The sequence below is a fragment of the Sarcophilus harrisii genome, chromosome 5 (assembly GCF_902635505.1).
Source record: "Sarcophilus harrisii chromosome 5, mSarHar1.11, whole genome shotgun sequence".
NCBI classification, from domain to species: Eukaryota; Metazoa; Chordata; class Mammalia; order Dasyuromorphia; family Dasyuridae; genus Sarcophilus; species Sarcophilus harrisii.
This window is the reverse complement of record NC_045430.1, coordinates 73,068,742-73,092,687: the sequence shown is the minus strand read 5'-3', so window position 1 is coordinate 73,092,687 and position 23,946 is coordinate 73,068,742. Positions and strand designations below refer to the sequence as shown.

Here is a 23,946-nt window from a genome sequence, read left to right as displayed (position 1 = left end):
AGTAAAGATGGTGTGAGCCATAGACATTTATGGGGGAAATTTAACCTAGGGAGTTTTATATAACTTGGATTTCTGAGTGGACACAGCAAGGTGGGGCTATCCAAGACCTCCACAGAGAGTGGGACTATAAGGTTAAACTGATCCTCATCAATATCCTTTTCTGCTTGCTTCAGGAAGTAATCTTACCAACAATTCGATCTTTTTCTGCAATTAGCACCTAATTTCTCAGGACCTCATCAGTATCACTGGGTCAAATTCTCTCTCCCTGTCCCCCTCTTCCTCCTCCTCCTTCTCCTCTCTGTCTCTCTCTGTGTGTCTCTATCTCCTTCTCTCCTCTCCTCTCTTCTCTTTTTCTTTTCTTTTTTCTTCTCTCTCTCTCTCTCTCTCTCTCTCTCTCTCTCTCTCTCTCTCTCTCTCTCTCTCTCTCTCTCTCTGTCTCTCTCTCTGTCTGTTTTAGCTTAAGAACTTTCTGCTTGTTCCTCTCTGGGCTGCACCAAAGTAAGTCAGCTAAAAGCTCTTCCAAATCATCTACTCAGAGATGAATGAAAGACAGGGAGGGATGGCAGGGAAGATTTGTTTCGTCCTCAGGGAGGATTTCTCCAGCGGTGAATCTTCTAAGTTGGAACAACCACCGCATTTTGCGTCACGGAGCGGACGCCTGTCCAGCTTCAGGCAGTTTGGCAAAGGTACATTGTTCTTCCCACGGGAGTGATGGCACGGGGAGGATTTCCGCAGTTGTGAAAGAGTGCGTCTAAGGAGAGGGGTGGAGGAAGCCCTCGCCTCCCCACTCCAGTTTCCCCTAGTTAACCAAGCACCAGCAAGCAGCACTTAGTAGAGGTTTGCAGGCTCGGGTGAACGATGGCTGGGGCGCCCGCAGACGGAAGGAGGAGCCGCTGGGAGCTTGCCGCCTTCCCCGCGAGCCTACCTCTGTTTGATCTGCCCCCTCCCCTCCTGGGCAGCTTCTGCTCGATCCTAGACTCCTGCGACGGAGCCCTGGGCTGGCGGGGGCTAGGTGAGTGCGGCCGCTGTCCCCAGAGCGTAGAGCTAGGGCCCGTGGGCGGAGGCGGCTAGAACGCATTTGGGGAAGTAAATGGTGTGGCCCGGGCTGAGCTGCACTTCGGGGCTCAGAAAATGCAGGTGATTTGGAGGTCTGTTTAAACAATTATACAAAAATCACATCCGTTTCTTTTCCTTGGAAAAACTTTTGACCAGCTCATCACTTTGTCTTGGGTCAGAATAATCTGGGAGTGTCTCTGGGAACTAAGTCAAGGCACTTTTTAACTCCCGCTTCATCCCCTGTCAAAACAGTAAATGACGTTTTAAATAGGAAGGGACAATTTCCTCAAAACATTATTTGCATTTCCCCGACATTACGAGCAGTCTTATTTGTAAGAGATTCACAGATAATACTAATTTGCAATACTATTCCCAAATTCCTTTTAGCCCTTTAAAATTTCCATTGCTACTCAATTCATACAAATTAAATTCCCTTTGACAAGCTTACATTGTTAAACTTTATGATTGTACATTTGTGTATATAATTCACATGTGTATATATAATTACATATTTTATAACATACTTATAATTGTATATTTCTATATACTTTATAACTTTAAATATGTAGACTTGAATTTACTTTTCATCAGCTACTAAGTGTTTAATTCACTTTGATACAGTGAAAAGAGCATTGACAGAGAACGTAGGAGCAAAGTCCCATACTGCTATGTACTACTTGCATAAGCTTGGTCATATTATTATAACTTCTTAGGCCTTAGTTAATACGTCTGGAAAATGAAAAGGTGGGGTTCCATGGTTTCCTAGACTGTCTTCCACTTTGGAATCTATGATCCCAAAATAGAATGAAGGTTTCAGTTCAAAGAAAGGCTTTCAGCATTTCAATCTTATTCTTTTTTCATTCTTTGCTTTTTAAAAATCATATTTTATTTTTTCCAATTACATGTAAAGATAATTTTTAATATCATTTTTATAAGATTTTTTGTTTCAATTTTTTTCTCCCCCCCCTCCCCAAACTGGTAAGCAGTTTGACATAGAGTATACATGCACTGTTATATAAACATGTTTCCACATTAATCACGTTCTGAAAGAAGAAACGGAATAAAAGGGGAAAATCACTGAAAAGAAAAAAGTGAAAATAGTATGCTTCAATCTGCATTCAAATTCTGTAGTTCTTTCTCTGGATGAGGATAGCATTTTCCAATATGACTCTTTTTAAATTGTCTTAAATCACTATTGCTGAGAAGAATTAAGTCATTCATAATTGATCACTGCACAATGTTGTTGTTACTATATATAATGTTATTGGTTCTACTCACTTCACTCAGCATCAGTTCACATAAGTCTTTCCAAGTTTATTCTGAAATCCACCTGCTCATTTTTTTTCTCACAACATAATATTCTTATAGCATGACAGTACTTTCATATATTACAATTTGTTCAGCCATTCCCCAATTGATTCAACTGAAAATTCTTTACCACCACAAAAAGAGTTGCTGCAAATATTTTTGCACATGCAGGTCTTTTCCTTTTTTATGATCTCTTTGGGATACAAAGTAGTTATCTTTTGCTTTAAAGGAAATGTGGAAAGTTGAGCAATTATGTGAATATGTAGATTAGTCAGTGTGCAAAATATCAATCAAAAGACTTTTTTTTTCTTTAATAGCATTTTTTGGCTATGTAAATGCTTGCTTCTACTTTGTGTAGACAGTCATTATGTCTCCAGTTGTGACAGTTAAAATAAATGTATGTATACATATATGTATATATGTATATTTGAATTATCTAAAATAATGCCTAATAAATTTATATACAGATGGATATGAGTCATGGAGAGAAGTTGCCTACTTGGTAAATTCTGGATCATCTGGGAAAAGTCTCAGACAAGGATCTTTTGTTATTTACAAAGCAGACAGATTTCCAGTGAAAATGGGGACTTTCCTTTCATCATCTGTCATCTCTTTCCTATAGTGGATTTTAATAGTAATACTTCAAAGACTTGTGCCTTATTCTAGAGGGAGAATGTCATTATAAATATAGGTTGAAGCCAGCCCCTTCCATACCTTAACAGGTGAGCTTTGTGTGTTGATGTGTCCAAAATTATTTTGCTCATTTTAGCCAAATTTCTGGTAATGAGTATTTTTAGATAGACTAGTTCTCAGACAACCAGCATCCTGGCCAATATTCCGAATCTTTTCAGTTTAGTGGAGCCTGCCTAAATTTATTTTCTCTGGTATATCTTTTTAGAACCTAGGATCACCACAATGCCACCATGAAGTCCTGGAGTGGAACTTTTGTAGAGTTGTACTGGAGCCAGCTTATACTGACTCTTAAAAATTGATAGTAAAATTTTCACCATGATCATTTATATCTCAGAAGTCAGGACCCTTACAGATCAGAGTTTGGGTTTTTTGTTTGTTTGTTTGTTTGTCTAGTCTTCAGTCAGTAATGGAGAAAATGTCAAAAATGCAGATTAAATTTTAAATGTATCATATATGTATTTCACACACATCCCTTGGAGAGACAGTTGTTAAAAATTTAACCAGCATAATTTGGGACTTTGTGAAGCATAGATCTCATAAAGTTACAGGATTTGAGAACTTCGAGAAATTGTAAAGATTATATCAATCAACCTGCAGACAAACTGAAGACTTAGAAGTAAAATGGCTTGCCCAGTAGCTAGTTAGTTGATGGCAAACTATAGCTAAACCTTAGGTTTCTCTGTTCTTTGTGCTATATTCTCTGCTCTACCTCCCACTTACTATTTTAGCTTTCTTTAATTCAATCATCTTTTTATCTTAATAAGCAGTTTAATATGTAGCAGTTTTTCTGGAACTGCTCTTCCATGTACTTGTGAAGGTTGGGTCCTCAAAAGAATTCAGGGTATTCTGTGAATCTGTACTCTTTAAACTATTGTTCATGAACCCCACCAGAGCACTTACCTCTAATAGATAGTCAAAGCAAAAGCATTCACTAATATGGGATCAGAAGAGCAAAAATGATAAAACAATCTCCTATAAACCTGGGGTGTACTCTCCCACAAGTGTACATGGAGTCAACAAGAAGCACTGAAACACAGTTAAATTATGCTAGTAAAGAGACATATACTACAAACTCCTAGAATCTCCTAGGATTCTTTCTTTTCTAGTGGTATTTTCACATCACTTTCTTTGGACAGAGAAACATTGCTGGGCAGTTTGCTCAGCTGATTTCATGAGCCTACATCTCTCTGTTGTTCTACTCCCAATCTCTAGGGCTAATTTGTTCTTTGAATCCATGACTGGCTATCTTCCTGGTGGGGGTGGGGAATCAGTCCTCAGGTGAATGAGTAGTGATTTTTCCTTCCTTAATTCTTATTGAGTTTTTTTTTTTTTTTAAACCACTAAGGGTGTAACTGAGTCTTTGGCCAGCCGGCAAACAGCTATCCTCTAATTTTTTCCTCATCTCCACCTATTACCTCCTGACTTCCTTTAAGTCCCAACTAAAATTTCATCATCTATAGGAAACTTTTCCTAATACCTCTTAATTCTAGTGGCTTTCCTTTCTTAATTATTTCCTATATTCTGTATATAGCTTATTCTTACTTGTATATATTTGTTTACTTGTCTTCCATAGTAGATTGGGAACTTCTTGAAGGCTGGGACTATCTGGGTCTCTTTTTATACCCCCAACATTTTGCAAAGTTTTTTAGCACATAATAAGTACTAAATAAATATTTGCTGATCATTCTATCAAATTTACTTGAGCAACTTTTTTCACATTTTCTTTATGACTTTAACACCTTTTTGTCTCAGCAACTTATTTCTTGACATTCTGTCATTTCACCAATTGGACTGAGGGGGGAAGTCAGATAATCAATAATCCCTGTTCAACTCTCCCCAGCAGAATACAGTATAATTGAATAATTCATTTCACACATTTGAATTCATTCTCCTTGTTCAGGCAATTGGAACATTAGGGAAAAGTGCTTTCAAGTATCTGAAGAGGAATTAGTTTTATTCTACTTGGGCCCAAAAGGCATAACTAAGATCAATGGGTGAAAGTTTCAAAGAGGGAAATTTAGATTTAATGAGAAGGCAGTTTTCCTAACAATTAGTTACTCAGAAGTAGAATGAGTTGCCTAAGCATGTGGTATCACCTTCATTGGAAGTCTTAAAACAGTCCTGTTTGCCATAAGAAGATATTTTTGTTCAGTTATGTTTTGGATCTCTGAGTATTCTTCCAACTCTGAAATTCTGTGATTGTGCACTTTACCCATCCCCATCCAACTTACAACAGAGAAACAATGGGCTATGAGACTTTGGCTAAATAATTTTCTTGGAACACAATGCCTTGAAATCATACCTCTGAAATGTATAAGCCATCTGTGGTTAATAAACTATGTTAGCTAAAATAAAAACTACTGGAATTTTTATTAGTACTGCTACCAGAGATCTAGCAAAACATGGATGACCATTTTCTGAAAATGTGGTAAAAGCATATTCCAGTAGAGTTTTGGGTACAGTGAGATAGCTTTTGAGGTCTTTTCTGCCTTTGAGATTGTGCAATTTTGTATAGATAGAGGAGAACAGAGATGATGCATTTTTAAACTGAAGAATGTTTCCTGCTTAAATAATCTGATAATCAGAAGTTTTAATGGAGATATTGTTGTTAAAAGGGCCCCTTGAACTTGTCTTCTTGAGTTAGCATATTTCCAAATACACTGAACACAGATGGTTGGTTAATCTCATATAGTGAGATTATAACTCCATATAGTGGAGTTAAAGCTAAAAGAGACCTTAGAGGTAAGATAAATTCAATCCTCTCATTTTAAAGACAAAAAAACTGAAGACCAGAGAAAGCCAGTGATTTCTAAGATCACCAAAGTAGCAAATGAGATCCTTTCACTCCAAATTCAAAAGTCTTGCCACTATATCCACCATCTTGTCTTCAAGTTTTGGAGGAACCATCATGTAAAAGAGGAAATAAATTTTTCTGCTTTACCCCAGTGGAAAGAGATAGGTAGAAGTTGCAGAGACAGATTTTCACAACATCATGAAAAAATTTCCCACCAAAAATGCTAAGGGTTGGCTCAGGAGAGTGTAAGTTCCTTATCTGTCAGAGTCCAAAGTGTCCTAAATTTCTAATTGAGGTTTAGTCAACTTCCTGAGGGTTAGAGTAAGAGAGTCAAAAAAGTCTTTCTAACATGGGGGAGGATCCTATCTGAGCAGTCTGACTCTTCTCTTTCCCTTTTCTGGAAACATATTTCATGCTAGAAATTCTATGTCTCGTGCTTATACAGATAGAATCTTGATCACCATTTCCATGAGTTTCCCTGCCTAAGATATCAGGAATGAGAAACTAATAACATGTTCCTGAGCAAAAACCAGTACCCTCTTGATGAAACATAGAGCCTTGCCTACCTCAGTAAATTTCCCTGATTTCGAGGTAAGAAATTTCCCAGACACCTTATATTCATAAAGAGAAGACAAGAAAACATAGCAGAAGCTATGTGCCAGTTCTGAGAGCAGCCTATTACAAGACTGCTGCTGATTCCCCAATTGCATATTATCCCTATGTGTTATGGCCTTAAGATCCTAGCATCCTACATTCTAACTATCTCCTATGTAGTAGCCACTATCATCCCTATCTTGCTGCCCACTCTCCAATAAGTCTTGGACCTTCCCTTGAGTGTGTTAATGAATGCAAGAAGTACTTTTTTTTTTCTGTACATCACTGCTGTGTCTAGCCATTTTGTAAAAAAGCTTCTTTCACCTCCCAAATGGATATACTCAACTGTAATGCCATCACTAGAAGTCTTCAAATAAAAATTAGATGATTACTTTGGGGAATTGGTAAAGGAGATTCTTATTCACATACAACATGACACCTGAGATCTTTTCCAGACCAGGATTTCTAACTCCCATTCACTATATTACACTATCTCTCAAATCTTTCTCACAGTCTTCTATCCTGGTGATATAGTCGCATAATAAAGAATACTGTTTTGGAGTTAGAGGACCTGGGATCAAATCCCACTTTTGCTGCTACTTAGATAATCCTGGGCAAGAGCTTAAAAATATTGGTTCAGAAATGTCAAACATGCAGCTTAAATGTGTTTGGGAAGTATTTAAGAAAATAAAGGAAAGTATAATAAAAATAGATAGTTAGTATGTGGTTTTCTAAGTCAATATAATGCCTGCAATATGTAGTTTGTTGTTGTTAAGTTGTGTTTGCTATTTATGACCCTGTGGACTATATCCCACCAATACTGTCCATGTTTTTTGGTTTATTTTTGTTTTTGGCAAAGATACAGGAATGATTTGTCATTTCCTTTTCCAGTGAATTAAAGCAAACAGGACTAGGTCACTTGTCCAGGGTCATATAGCTAGAAAGTGTTTGAGGTCACATTTGAACTCAAATCCTCCTGACTTTAGGTGCAGTGCTTTGTCCACTGTACCAACCTGGTTGCCACATGTACAGTTTAATGGTCCCCATTACTATTTGAGTTTTGTACCATGAAACTAAATGACCTCTGAGCTTCTTTTCAGCTTAAAATCTATGATCCTGCAATCTTCAAAAAAAATGTACAAAAGTGAACCCTATAATCAGTCTTGTAAGATAAAGTCCTTTACCGAGGGCAGATGACAAAAGGTTTCCTTTTGGTGGGTATTGGGATGAAATGGAACAGTACAAATAAGTAAATGTTCTGTAACTTTTTAACAACTTTGCAGATATAATGAAGCATTCTAGGAAAGTCAGAGTTTCAAGCCTTCTTCAATGAATCTTATAAGAGATTGATTGAAGTTTGAGCTACATTGCAAATTTTAGCCAAAACTTCCAAAATATATTTACTTCTCCACTGATATACTTCCTTCAATGTATTGCATGACAATTTACATTTAATTTCCTTCCTCAGTACAAATAGAGTGATTATAAGGGTTTTCATCAATATGAAATCTGGCCTCAGACACTTATTAGCTGTGTAATACTGGATAACACATTTAATCTCAGTTTCCTGTTCTATAAAATGAGGCTAATAATAATAATAATAGTATCTGCCGTCTAGAGGAGGAGAAGGTAGGGGGGAAATTTTGAAACACACAGTTTTGCAAGGGTGATTGTTGAAAATTATCTATACATATGTTTTGAAAATAAAAAGTTTTAATTAGAAAATCATAATAGTATTTACCTTGCAGGGTTGTTATGAGGAGCAAAGGAGATAACATTTGCTACTGATATTTGCTAAGTGATCATTGTGTCCAAATCTACAATCTCCATGAATAGAAGGATTTTCTAAACTGAGAATCCCCTATAATGATTAAATCATATCTAGCTTACCAGCACCCCCAAAATTGCCAGACTTTTATTTAGCACAGTGCTGACATATGGAAGGCACTTAATTAGTGCTTGTCTTGCCCATTAAGAATTTCTACTTCAGTTACTCATAAAAATAAAAAGCAAAGAGTTTCCTTAATGTATCCCAGTTGATGTAGTCATATAGCCTAGAAAGTGATCACAAAGTATTAAAGAAATGTTAAAGTGTTTTCCTATACTCCTACAATAATGAATGAATAAGTATTTAAGCCACTTTAGGGGATTATAGAGCCTTGGCCATTACATAAAGGTAACTGACACCACACAGAAAATAGCTTAAAGAATTGTCAGATACTTACAGAATCAGTCATGTCCCTTGAAAATATATAGACATACATACATACATATGTGTACATATATAACATATGTATATGTATTGTATAAATATGAAAGTATATAATATAATTACATATATTTAGCATTTGGGGAATTTAGGTTAGGGTGTGCTTTGTGGAGGAGACTCTTGGGGATTTGTGTGTGTATGTATATGTATAGACACACACATATATAATACATATATATTACTCTTCTTATTTTGCCTTTCCTAAGAGCTAATTAGGCACCTTCACCAATTGTAAATGGAAAACACATTAATGGGGGCTTGGAAGTTATGGTGTTAGAAATACTTCTTAATAGGATTATCTCTAGAATGCAATATAGCACCCACACTCTGGGAATCTACCCCTCAGGTGAGAGTAAAAGTTAGGAAAGCCCCTGAAGGGTTAACACATAAGTAATAAGTAATACTTATGTATTACTATTAAAAATGTTGTTACCTGGTTTTGGTGTTATTGCTTGGTATAAGCAGTGTGACTGAGTTGTGATTTTGCATTTTTCTGCTTTTTATGCAATTAAAAACTTTAATTGGAAAAGTTGGATTGTTGTTTTTGTTTTCCCCTTGTATGCTTTGGAGGAGAAAAAAGGAGAAAAATCATTAATAAGACAAATTGTAAAAATATTGTCTTAATTTCATAGGGAATTTTGCCTGGGGTTATATGCAAAAACACACATACCAAATAAGGTTGTATTGCATTATTTTAAAAAACCCCTTCAGACACTTATTTGCATACATGATCATGTGACTTATTGAACTTAAGTCCCCAGTGGTTAACGTGACCTAGGAATGTGTGTAATATAAATATTATCTCTTTGATTTCCTTCCTGAATATTGTATGATTTTGAACTATTCAGGATTATTAGATGAAATATTTCTAAGCTAGCTCCAACTCAGATTCACAGTTTGTTGAGAAGGGATAAATAAATTTATATTTCCCCCCAAACCTTCTCTTTCTAGGAAATGCTATGAAGATTATCCATATCTCTTCCCTGACTTTGATTCCCACACCCAAAAGATATGCTCAATTTTCTGGGAAGCATTCTGTCTTTAATTTGTCTTTTGAACATCTTGTTCTCTAAAGATAGACTCCAGATATTAATTCTGAACTTTATAATTTCTGTTTTGTGTTAAGAACATACCCAATCAGTTATGTGCAAGTTCAGTATGAAATCATAATAAAGATAGTAATAAATGTCAAAGAACATATCCTTTTTTATCTTGGTCAAGAATTTGTAGCATGAATTACTATGTTGAATGGTTTATTTTCCAGTATCAACATTTTAAAAAGCAACACTATGACATAATAGGAAAAGCATATGATTAAGAATCAGGAGACCTGGATTTTAGTTCTTATTTTGCCTTTAACTTGTTTTGTGACTGTTGGTAACTTACTTAACCTTTCTGTGCCTCAGTTTCTTTAACTGTAAAATGAGACAGTTGGACTAGATGGTTTCTAAGCATCATTCAAATTCTTTCATTCTATGATGATTTTGAGTGAATTGGGTACTTTCAACATACTATTTATATCTCTTAGAGTCTTTTACCATTTTAGAATGAATTACTTCTGTGAGTGATATAATAGAACTTAATTGTTATTTGAGGGGCAGCTAGATGGTGGAATAGATAGACTGATGACTTAAAGTCAGGAAGGCTCATATTTTTGAATTCAAATCTGGACTCAGACACTTACTAGCTATGTGATCTCGAGCAAGTCACTTTATTCTATTTGCTTCAGTTTCCTCATCTATAAAGTGAGCCAGAAAGGGAAATGGAAAACCATTCCAGTATCTTTGCCAAGAAAACCCCAAATGGGGTCACAGAGAGTTAGCAATTGAATACCAGCAACATCAGGGAAAAGAGAAAAAAAATTATAATATTGCAGTGAGCCATCAGTTAGAAAAAGGGAACACAACATCTCAAATTTTGAATCTTAAGTTGAACTTATTTTATAGATTTAGAGATGAAAGACCTTTGGAGTTATTTACAAAAATTACTGTGGTAACCATGTGGAGAATGTTTTAGGGTGGGGGAAGGACTTGAGGCCAGGTGATTAAGTAGAAAGTCATTGCAATAGCCCAGGTAACAGGTGAGGAAGGCCTGACGTAGGAGGATGATGGTGGTTGATGGAGGTCTCCAAGATGGGGAGAAAAGGACTATGGAAGAGGTGATATAAAGATTAAAAATAAGATTGGCAACTAATTAGATTAATGGAGGGAGTAAAAGCCAGGAATAAAGAATGACCCTGAGATACTTAGTGATCCAAGGATGTTGGTGCTTTGACTAATAGAGTTTTGAAGAAGGATGCATTTTAGGGGAAAGAAGTGAGTTCTGTTTTAGATTTAATGAATTTGAAATGCTTGTGTGGTCTCCAGGAAGTCAGTGATGCAGCATTGGACCTCAAGAGACTAGCTGGATACCTCTGAGAGCAATCTGTAGAGAGATGATGACTGAATCCATAGGAGCTGATGGAATTACTATGTGCGTATACAGAAAGAGGGCCATCTCCAGTAGTCTTGATCTATAATATCTACATAGCTTTCCTTTCCAGATTTGTTTGTTTGTTTGTTTGTTTAGGCTTTTTTTGGAATAAGCCAAAGAGGAAATTCTTTGTCTCAATTCTCACCTAGCCTTAATCACTGACTCAGTTAAAGTAAGACTTGTTGAAAATTTTAGCTTAAAAAAAGGCCAAGGTCTCCCATTTCATCAAGGTCTATATCCAATGGTCCTGATCTATATATATCTGGCCACTGGACCCAGATGGTTGTGGAGGGGAAAGTGCGGCAGGTGACCTTGCCTAGCCCTCCCTCACTTAAATTCAACTCACTTGCATGTCATGGAATCACCTCCCTGATGTCATGGTCCTCTTTGAGAACAAAGGACAAAAACAATCGCAATTTAGAAAAAAAAAAAAAAAAAGAGAGAGAAAGGCCCAGAATGGGGACTTGAGATACAGCAAAGCTAGGGATGACATAGGTAAAAAATAAGTAAAAGAGACTGAGAAGAAATCAAACAAGTAGGAGCAAAACCTAGAGAGCAATGTCACAAAAACCCCAAGAGAAGAGAGTTTTCAGAGGGAGAAATTGGGCAGCTCCTGTTGTCAAATGCTGTGAAGAGGGCAAGAAGGGATAAGAATTGTAGGGGAAGGGGCAGCTAGGTGGGTAGAGCACCAGCCCTGAAGTTAGGAGGACCTGGGTTCAAATTTGGTCTCAGACACTTAACACTCCCTAGCTGTGTGATCCTGGGCAAGTCACTTAACCCCAATTGCCTCAGCAAAAAAATAAATAAATAACCAAAAAAATTTTTAAAAAAAGAATGGGAGGGATTAGACAGCAATTAGGAGATTATTTATAATTTTGGAGAAAGTAATTACAATTGAATGATGAAATCAGAAGCCAATTTATAGAGGGATTGGAAGGGAATGAATGGAGAGGAAGTAAAAATACCAAATGTAGTTGACTGAAAAAAAAAGGAGAAGAAATATATTGGACTATTGCTAGTAGGGGTGATAGAATCTAGTGATTTTTTTTTAAGGATTGAAGAGATTTGAAGGTTCTTGTAGGCTTCAGAAAAGACATCAATAGATAAGGTAAGATTAAAGAATAGAAAAAAGGGGGAATGATAGCAGAAGAAATTTGTTGGAGATGATTAGAAGGAATGGGATCAAGGTTTTGGATAGAAGGATTGGCTTTGGAGAGGTTACAGGCCACCTCTTTATCAGTTTTGAAAAGCCAGAGGAGAGAGATGTTCCAATTCACTAGCCTGAAATATTAGTTGTAGCTATTCTTTTACAGCCTAACTATGCATTTGAATCAAATCCATCATCCTCACTTAATGTGTGCATGTTTCATTTTTAATAAAGAGAGCTGCTACTCAAAGTTAGAAGTCATTGGTTCCCAGTTTTTTTTCTGCTCGATACCCTGTTTCTGCACGACTACATTTTTCATTTCCACCTTTCAATTTTGTTTGCACGAGATTTGGCAGCAATCAGAATGAAAACATGTAAAGCATAATGTGGTTTTTCAGTTTACAGGGAAAGGTAGGCCAGGACTTTTGTATTTGAAAATGTCTTTAAAGCAAAAGAACTTGCCTGTTGCGATCTATGTATAGCTTGCTTAGAGTTTAAATCAAATTACTCAACAAGTAGAATAGATGATGTGAAGATGCTATACCTGTTCAATTTAATTTAATTTTATAAACATTTCTTCAGGGTTTACTATGTGCAATGCATTGTGCTTTTCCTAGGGCATTTCATTTCAAATAGTATACTTAGTCCATCAATCAATAAACATTTATTAAACACCTACTGTGTGCCAGGCACTCAGTGTAGATATCTTTCAAGAACTCAGAGCTCTGATGATTCATTCATGATTGTGGAGGTATAGAGAGAGCTAAGAATGTTTTAATAAATGCAGAGAAATCTGGGGAACTGACAAGAGGTACAGGGAGATCATGATGGTTGTTCCTTTCTAGGATGCATCCTAGATTTTGTCCACCATGCCCCAGAAACATCAGTCACCTCTGAAAGTCACAAGCAATAGTCTGAGTATCTTCCCCAAGATCCCAGGGATGGCTCATAAGTTTTTAGTACCTTTTTTGGGTACAGCCAGAAGGGATGGTCCCATTTGTAAGCACAAACCACATTAACAATACAAACATGAGTAGGAAAATAATATGACCCATAAGAAAATTACTATAATTGTTACAGTTTCTTTCCATTTCACCCTAGAGAGGTGAAGTAAGAATCAATAGCATTTGGTGGTACAAAAATTACCATCAATCTACTCCTAATGTCCATATAATCAGCACATTTCATCTTGCAACACAGATGTCCCATTTAATTGAGTGGTGTCTGGAACATTTCTTCTCAAGCACTCTTCTGTTGAACTGGTTTCTTTTTCCAGGTTACTTGCAAAGGTTCCTCAGATGTTCCTGCTAAATCTCTTACCAAACAGATCTCAATACAAGTTGGGACAGCTTTTCAAAATTTATTTCTCCAATAACTAGTTCTTATTGTGAAAATCAATTCACAGTTCTAATTAGAACTCACAGTTTTAATATAATCAATAACAAAACTAAAAAGGGTGGGGACACCAAATTAAGAATTCATAATTCATTTAAAACTTGTATTTACTGTCCTTTTAGAATCACTAAAATTTGATATACAGGATTGTTTGATCTTGCTTTCTCAAAATTTTCTACTCTGATTACTATTGTTCTTATATCATTTTGAAATATTTAAGAATTGTATTTCATACAGAAATATATACATCTAGTAACAGGCATATGATATTTAGATTAAAAACATCAAGATCTCATATTCTTCTATTGACTACTTGCTAGAAGTATTGTATAATAGGAAAAAAAACGGACATGATTATAACAGCATTAAACTGATCCTTTGGGCTGAAGCTTAAAGGTACATATATGGCAGGATAAAGCATCCTTAGCTCTGTTCGACTTCAGGTAAAAAATACAATTGACAAACATCTATGCAGCAACAATTTCACCTCATAGCCAGATACAGGAATAGCCAGGTGGGAAACATTCCTGTTCAAAGGAAATAACATAGTTGGGAAACTGAGGCAGAAGGATTCTACTTTAGATTAGGCCAAAGGTTGTCCTTCTACTTTTTTGCTCAGACACAGACCACCAGTCATAACAGATCAAAATCATGATCCCTCTAAGTAGCTTTTGGCATTTTTCTCAAATAGTGGATTACTGACAATGACGCATCAGACAATTACACCTAAATTGAAAACTCAAAACCAACTGGTAGAATTTTTTTTCTCAATTTATTGCAGCTCTGGAGGGCTTCTCCAGAGCTTCTCTGAAGGGATTAGGCTTTCCTGCCTTTTCATTTAAATAAGTTTCTCTTTGTTTTAAGAGAGGAAACAAGACAGTTACTAAAAGTCACATAGAACAAAAATTGTGTAGGATTGTCATATAATTTGCATTCAGGTTTCCAATTTTGACACATACACCAATTTAAAAAAGATTTTAAAATTGATCAATACTTAACTTTAGTTTGCAGACTCCTTAAATTCTAACTTGACTTCCATTCAAACTCAATTCCTTTTTGGTTGTTTACTGATTCGCACAAACTTTTTCTTTTTGTCTTTTTCTGTTTTGTTTTGTGAGCCAGGAAAGTGTTAAGTGCTGTTCTGTTCCAAAATACAGGTCTTCATTTCGAAATTTTCAGTAACAGCCTTCAAACCTGACTCTTGATAATCATGCAAATTCAGGTCATTTACTGCCAGTTTTAAAGTGAAAATAAACTTTCCTTCTCTTTTTTTCAAAAGTTTCCAAACTCAAATCCTCAGTTCACATTGTCAGTACAAACAGTTTCCACTTCCTTTCTGCCTATGAGTCCTCTCATTCCTACCTACTTAAACTTTCTTTCTTACTTTCCTTTCTATATACAATTCCTTCTACTGGATTTTGATTAAAGCCTCTTTAAAACTGCACATCTATTCTGATCTGAAACTTCTCCTACCTTCTACTTGCTTTTATCATCATATCTCAAACAATCTTCACTGCACTTTTTTTCTTTCTCTTTCCTGTCCACTTCTACCCTCACCCCAATCCCCATCCTCCTTTTCCTCGGGAGCCCAGATTTTGGGATCCCATTACCCATTCACAATCACATATCTTATTTGCCCTCCTGTAAATGTTTAATTCCCTTCAGCTGGGCCATTTTTTGCCTTATCTACTTTATCAGCTAAATCCCTGACTACTATACTGGAGCTTTTCATATATGGTGTTCTAGCTCTGTCTCCTCAGCTAAAGGAGTTATACTCTCTCTCTCTCTACTCTCTCTCTCTCTCTCTCTCTCTCTCTCTCTATATATATATATATATATATATATATATATATATATATATATATACACACTCTATAACAGTTATACCTAGTGGTTATACCTTAGTTTTGTAAGCAACAGCCAGTTGCACATCAGTCTTTCCCTTTGCACTACTTTCTTTCCCTTCTTGCCCAACCTGATGGAACTTATCTCTGCAAAGAAGGATTCTAGACCCTTTGGAGTTTTCAATATGTTATGCAGCAGTCTATGTGTCCAACATACAGGCCATACTATCCCACTTTAAGGTCTCAGGCCATTCCAGAATTCCTCCTGGCCTTTCCCCTGCTCCCCACATTTCTTCAATGTCACACTGACCACATACTGGAGAGTTCATAGTTCCTCAACCAAGAGAACTCTGAAATTACCTTCTCCAATAAAAGGAGTGAGCTATTATAAGTTCTGAGTTCCCCGACCAAAGGAACTCAGCCTCCTACCAACCAAGGAGCAAGCTCTAAACCAAAGAAGGAGTCAGAAAGATCCATTATCATTATATGAGTGATTTAATAATCATATGGGTTAGTTACATAAAAGCTGTCTCTGGCGGCCACCAGAATAAGTCAGTGGATCATCTCTGATCCCCATCATGCAATCTGGGGCAGTTCTGTGGATTCCCACAAAGACCTGCTCCCTGCAAAGCTCCATGATAATTATAGAAATCAAGTAAAGTTAGAAGGAGCTATAAAGTATCATTGCATACATTTGTGCAGTTTTGATTTACTTCTCAATACTGAACCTGATTCCAGTTTGGGGCCAGTTCAGGTAGTTAGATGTTCAGGCACTCAAGGCTGTGTGCTGGTCCATTTGAATATGTTTGCAGACATGCACAAGGTTATTTGTTAAACAATATGTCCTTGTAATGACTTTCACCCCCTTTGGTATAGCTTTCACCTCAGTAGAGATCTCACATATCCTACATTCCATCCCAAAGCAACCTTAGTATGGTTTTTACCAACTGGGACTCCACAGTTACCTTTCCCTCTTAATATATAAGCTCTTTATGGACAGGGACTGTCTTTGTTGCACTTGTTGTCTTCCTGGAACTTAGCACACTGCCTGGCATGTAGTAAATTAAGTACTTATTAAGTATTTATTGCCTGATAGCTTTGGGGACTGCCAGTGGTCCCCAGGAGGTAGTTTCCTAAAGAACCCTTCTCATTTTCTCAGAGACAGGGATTTCCAAGTTTTTATCATTGGTCCTACATCAAGGACTATGGAATTTGGGAATTTCCTAACTCTTAATATGACTTCTGACAGTGGTATTTCTTAGGGCGCTCTTGGTTTTAATTTGAGATTATAGCAATTACATAGTGTACAGAAACAAATTTTTTCTTCAAACTGAGGTCGGTTTTAGTATCTAATCATGGAACTTACTTTTAAGTTCTATGGCCTTATCAACAGGTCCTATAATTTTGATTCAAAGCACAAGACTGACTTGCTGTAATTCATAGGCAGAAGAGGATGGTTGATGTCTAGTATTAACCAGCATAAATCCTTTACTAAAATCATGCCAGATTCCATGAACATATTCAAAGATTTGATTTTTTTTGTTGTTTTTTTATCACCCCCACTCTCCTTTAAAATGTACTTAAAATTTGAAATTCATGCTGAGAAGCTGTAAAATATCATGGCAGCTACATGGTGGAATGGACAACCTGCTGGACTTGGAGTCAGGAAGACTTAAGTGTGAATTCTGCTTCGTACTAGCTGTGTGACTCTGGATAAATCTCTTCATCACTTGTTATGTGTGAGTTGCTTTAATAGTGTTTCACTTTTAGAGCCCACCATTGGGGTTTTCTTGGCAAAGATACCAGACTGATTTGTCATTTCCTTCTCTAGTTCATTTTACAGATGAGGAAACTGAGGCAGACAGGGTTAAGTGAATTGCCCAGGGTCACACAGCTAGTAAGTGTGCGAAGCTGGATTTGATTCTATCAATTATATATCCTGTCCTTTTTCTATCTGCCATACCACCTAGCTGCCCTTCGTCTCTATCAGCCTCAATGTCCTTATATTTAAAATGGTTAAAAATAATAATAATAATAATATACTTCAAAGGATTTGGGTGTTGTTTTTGTTGCTTTTTACATCAGTATTATGGGGTTTTTCTTTCTGAACTCAACAGATTCACTAAACAAGATAAGCATTTCCATATACAAAGCAGAACATAAAAATAGAATTGTACACAAAGCTGTAAATCTATTACTTTTAGGATGTTTTTCTTTTTACATAAGTAAAACATACAGTAAAAATCAGAATGTTATTTCAAAATTGTCATGCTTGTCTGTTCTATTGGTTTTCCTTCTATTCTTTTCTGTGCATTTAAAAAATGTTTCAACAAATTTTTTTTCTTAATTTTTTTTCCTATTTTGGTAGTTTCCCCTCTTCTTTGCTTCTCCCCAAATCCCCTTACAAACTGAAAGGAAAGAAAAAAACAAACCCTTTGTGTTAGATATTTACAGTCAAGTAACAAAAGACCACTTCCCTTCTCTGTCCCTTTTTCCCTCATGTATTAACTAAGCCTGAAGATAAATGGATAAATGGTCCATTCTGCTCATTCATTTCTCTGTCAGGGGATAAGTGTCATGTTCTCTGAAATCATGATTAATCATTGCTTTGATGATTTTTCTTAAATTAATTATTTTTCTTTACAGTGCTGTTGTATAAATTGCTCTTCTTGAATATGCTATTCCATCTCTTAGTATTTTCACTGGCTGTACCCCACACCTGGAATGCTTTCCCTCCTCATCCCTGTATCCTATCTTTTCTCAGTCTCTTCAATTCACAACAGCAGCAACAACAACAAAATCCTGCCTCTTATAGAAAGCTTTTCCTGATCCTTCCTAATTCTATGAGCTCTCCTTCTATTGGTAAAGTTTTATTTTTCTTGTATGTAACTTGTTTGTATCTAGCTTTTTGCATGTTGTCTTCATTATATTTTAAGTTCCTTGTCTTTTGCCTTTCTTTGTATCTCAAGTACTTAACACAATGCCTACCACTTCATAGACATTTAATTAATGTGTATTGATTGACCAACTAGTTCTGAACACTTCACTCTGAATCAATTCACCTAAAGCTTCTCCAAAGTCATCTCATAGGGTAGTTATAAGAATCAAATGAGATATGTAAGTAAACCTAAAAAATCATATATTAACTACTGTATCTTTTAATTCAGTGCATGGACTTCAGAACATGAGCCTTTCACTTTAGCATTAGAATCTTAAACATGGATTTTAGTTCAATTTTAGAGACATGTATTAAGCATTTACTGTTATAAAAGTACCATAAATATGTATATTTAAATCCTGCTCTCAGGGAGATGATAATTAAATGAGTGGAAATGACAACTACTCAAATAACTGTGTTACAAGTAAAATGATACTAGATGATCTCCAATTTATCTTTAATAATTTCCACAATCTAAATTCCAATGATACTAGATGATCTCCCATTTATCTTCCTAAATTCCATAATCTTTTTATCCTAAGTATGAGGAAAGGTCCAGGGTAAGTATCTTGAAATATTTAGGAAGGAAAGAAACAGGAAATGCTTCATGGAGAGAATCCCACATGAGATGGGTCTTGAAGTACAAGGACTGATAGGTAATGGCTTTTGACCATTTCATCTACTTTGCTAAAGGCAAAAATATGGAGATGCAATATATCAGGACTAAAACAGAAGATTCATAGTAAAACAGTTTAGCTAAAATATAAAAGAAACAGAATATTATGATATAAAGCTGGGCAGGTAGTTGGAAGCCAGTTGAAGAGGCTATTTTTAAGTAGTTATAGATCTGTCAAAAATTGTCACTAATTCTCCATTGCCTCCTTATTAATTAATTAAGGTTTTTCATAGTTTCATGTTATCCTACTTTCTGAAGAATCAAATGTGACTTTAGTTTAAATTTTCTTCAGTAGACATAGGATGCTATTGACGGGGTTTGATTAGAAGTAATATGATCAAGGGCAGTGAGGTACTGCAATGGATAGAGTGTCAGGGTTAAAATGAGGAAGATTCATTTTCCTGAATTAAAATCTGGCCTCTGACTCTTACTAGCTATGACTCTTACTAGACCCTGTGCAAGTCATCTATATCTATTTGCCTCCATTTCCTGATCTATAAAATGACCTGAGGAGGAAAGGGCAAACTATTCCAGTATCTTTGCCAAGAAAATTCCAGATAAGTCAAGAAGAGTTGGACATGACTGAAAACAAGTGAACAACAACAATGTAGTCAGAGCAAAGTGAGAGAAAGATTACTTAGCAGTATGGAGAGAATTTTTGTTCTAGTTCTTCTGTACCTATAAATTGTTTTCCATCTAGGTATTTTTGCAAACAGCACCTAACTTAGTTGAACATCTCCCTCTTTCCCCTTCAATGTCATTTTTGACTTCCTCAGAAATTTTTATCAACAGTCACTCAGGGACTTTTCCTTTTGGTCTGATATGAAGATGATATGTTATCTTCTCTGTGTTCTCTCCTTTCTCTCTCCCTGCCCCAATGCCACAGCTGAACGTGTTTCCAACAGTTGGCTAGAAGTTCGACACATTGAGAAGTATGTTGAGCAAGGTAAAAGTGGAACAAGGGAATTACTCTGGTCTTGGGCACAGAAAAACAAGACTATCGGTGACCTTTTGCAAGTACTACAGGAAATGGGCCATGAGCGAGCAATTAATTTAATTGTGAATCATGGTAAGTCCTTTCTTATAATATTGATGTTAAATATTGCTATATCTGTGACTAGTTGGGAGAGACAACATGGTATAATAAAGGATGGTCTTGGTGTTGGGAAGACCTGGGTCTCTATGACCCTGGGCAAATAAATGAAACTCTCAGTTGCTCCTGAGCCACTTTCTAAGATTCTACATTATAGATGAGTTGTCTTTCTGAAGGCATAGAACAGAGTATCTGCTATCTCAAAGACCTGAGTTCAAATCAGGCTTATGAAACTCACTACCCAAATGATCCTGGGCAAGCCACTTATCCTTGTATTAATAATAATAATACCAAGGTAGTTCCAAGGTAATTATGAGAATAAAATCTGGTAATTTTTTATAAAATACTTTGTAAACCTTACGCTATAAACATTAGTTATTTTGCTTTTAGTCCATGAAGTGAGTTCTATATACTGATGAAATTGTGTATGTCTAAGACCAAAAAAAAAAAAAAAAAAAAGGAATAATTCCACTTATTTCTTTTGAAAAATGTAACATTTCCTCAAATGACATTGACTTGTTCTTCTGTCAAAATCTGCTCTTCACCAGTAATTCTGTTCAGAAAAGGACACAAAATGTCTTTCACCACATTCCTTCATTCTCAATTCACAATGACATTGATCTGTCCTTTTCTGCAGTTTCATTTCTCTCTAATGTTCACAATACAAATCTGATTTTTTTTTTAGCAAAACAATTCAGCTATCTGTTTAATAAGCATCTGAGAATACTTTTGAGGTCTACACATTAGTTGAAATGAAACACATTGTTACTTTCTAGATAATTTTATGCCCGTGATTTATCACATAATTAAATGTTAAGAATATAATGAGATTTCTTCCTGCAATCCATAGGAGACTGCTGGAACAGTTCAATGATTTTTTAAAATTTTTTATTCTTTGGATTCTGTTGTATCCCCAACTCATTCTTTCTCTGCAACAGTCATTCTGGTAACCTTCTTTCTAATTATTTTCTTTTTCTCCTCTACTTTTGGTAGTATATAACCTGGAATGATATAATAATAAGTCTTTCGTTCTATTAAAAAAAAAAAAAAACAACCTTCAAAGCCTGTGGCCCATGCAGATGAACTCCACCACTAAGGGGCCACAGCTTTAGAATCATTATGATTTGGTTTAGGATTGGAGGAAAGTGTAGTGATTCCAAAGCATGGGGATATATTTCTATCCTCATTGCTCTTTATAACTCCCCACAAGACCTGAAGGGAAGAGTTTTAAAGCTTTAAGTTTTGCTCAAAAAATGTTTGATTCTTCCCCAAAGGAATTAACTTAGCCCCTTCTAGAAAAACACTTCTAGTTAAGAAGTTAACTTGAAGGATCATAGAGGAAAACAGTTTCCCCAGAAACCCTCCCTCAGCTACCTCAAAAAGTGATGAGATCAGGAGAGCCAAGGATCCAGACAGAAAACCAAAGAGAAACAGCCAATGAGCTTCTAGCTCAGGGCTACATAAGCAGATGGCCAGGAGACTATGGGAACTCAGACTGAACAGAGAAGGCAGAAACCAGAATGAACTCCAGGAAAAAGCTTGAGCTTGCAGGGTGCTCTGAGTAGGGATGGAAAACAAAATGCTGCTGAAGCCATTCCAAAAGAATGATGAAGGATCCTCCCCACCTCTTGGCAAAGAGATGAAGGAATAGAGGTAAAGAATGAAACTTACAGAGACAGCTAGGGTGGCACAATGGGTAGCACAAGGGGTCTGGAATCAGGAAAACCTTGGTTCACATGTGACTTCAGATACTTACTAAATATGTGATCACTTAATATCTGTTTGCCTTAGTTTCCCTAATTAGGGAAATAAAATGAGGATGATAATAATAAATAGCATCTATCTTCCTGGATTGTTGTGAGACTCAAATTAGATTGATATTGATTTTTATAAATATATTTGTATAAAAATTATATTGTATTGTGTAAAGATACAAATATTTATAAAGTGCTTGGTATAAAAATCTGCATATAGTAGGTGCTACATAAATGTTAGCTATTATTATTATTTTACCTCGGTTTGCCTCAGTTTCCTTATCTATAAAGTGGAGAATAATAATAAATAACTCTGAGGATTGTTGCTAGGATAAAATGCTTTTGGTAAAGCACCAAGGACACTGCTTGAATCACTGTAGGCTATCTATGTAAGTGTCAGCTACTATTATTATATATTTTCTGACAGCCAGCATGTGAATTTGTTTTGCATAACTATATTTATTTGATGTTAGAGCTTTTCTTTTGGGGGAAAATTTAAGGAATGGTGGGGCATTGTTTTTAATTTATTGGGAGCCTAACACATAAACAGATCCTATCAACTTTTTTTGTTGATACAATTTCTCTATGTGGAGGATTTGGGGGAGTTTGTTTCTAGAAAAAAACATTTCAGTCTGTAAGGGAAGTATCTTGAAGAGATTGTGAAATACAGAAATTCTGTAATTGGTTCTAATCAGCTAACCAAGTAGTGAAAGAAAAGCTCTGTGATGGGCTTTGAATCCCTTGGTCTTATCAATGGTCTATTTTGCTTCTGTCTTTTGAGGAATTTCAGTGATTCTGTCATTCAGAGTGTCTAGTGAGAGATAATGTCATAAGGGAAGAAAGCATTGCATATTTTCCTCTCTTTCATGCCATATGTCTCCAAGAAATGGAGCTGGGTCTTTGGCTTTTTTATAAATGTTCTTTTCTATTCTAGGGGAAGGAAATGGATCTCCATGACCTTCTGTATCACCTCATGTTCTAGGTTGGGTTTTGTAGCATTCCCAGTCTTGATGTTCTAATGAACAAAGAGCAACCTCCTAGACAGACCCATTGAGATAATGATGCATTTGGCCGAAATACTGCCTTTGGATGTGAATTTAATGAAACCAGTACTATGGGAAACTAAAGTAGTGATCCTACTTTCCCAGACTCGGAGTTACAATAGAGAAGTATATGCCCCTTGAGATGTTGAGGGAAGACAATGTTAATTTGTTCTTGCTTTGTAATGTCAAATAGTCAGATGGAACTAAGACAATAATTAGTTATTATCCCCTAACAATGGGAGGTACATAGCTGATGGGGGCTCCAGATGATAGTGATAGAAAAAAGAGATATCCACCCTCATAATTACCCTTAGAATTCTTAAAAGTTGATGCAGCACCCTGGCTTTTGAAGAAAGAGCCAGGGCATACTAATTCATTAAAAATGGAAAAAATGAAAGAGTCAATGAATAATAATAATAAAACCCAGAAGAGAACATAAAGAAGTTCAGAAGGAGACACAGATAAGGAAATGTAGCCTCTGCCATTTTAAATTTGAATTATGTGAAAAGACCCAACATTTATGTAATGAACAAAAAAATACATCTATAATAAGAGGTTTAGTTTCATAAACAATTCTCCTTTTCATCTTTTTTTACACATTTGAATGTTCACATTGATGTTTCATAAGTTCATAATTTTAAAAGAGAATTTAAAAAAAATAAAATGCTCAGAGCAGCATTGATAAAAAGGCAGTATTAAGAACAGGTGGTCTAGGTCTGGATTAGAGGAAAGAGGAGTGATTGAGAAGTGGGAGAAAAGAAAACAATGACTGTAATATTGGGAAGGAAAAGAATTTTGAAAGCCTTAAGGACTCTGAACAATGCAAAGATCCATCAAAATTCCGGAAACTGACAATAAATCCTATTTCAC

The 23,946-nt window shown here is 35.9% G+C and overlaps 1 protein-coding gene across 2 annotated transcripts in view; it reads left to right on the top strand.

Annotated features, from left to right (window-relative positions):
- The first annotated feature begins 729 nt into the window (after nt 1-729).
- The window catches only part of IRAK3 (interleukin 1 receptor associated kinase 3), an 88,044-nt gene continuing 64,827 nt past the window's right edge, over nt 730-23,946 (top strand). The window contains exons 1-2 of one of the 2 annotated variants that reach the window (XM_031940843.1): nt 730-1,012; nt 20,073-20,255. In XM_031940843.1, the coding sequence (XP_031796703.1) occupies nt 859-1,012; nt 20,073-20,255 (337 nt within the window). In that variant the 5' untranslated portion in view covers nt 730-858. The remainder of the gene's footprint in view (nt 1,013-20,072; nt 20,256-23,946) is intronic. The other variant, XM_031940842.1, reaches the window with a different exon arrangement.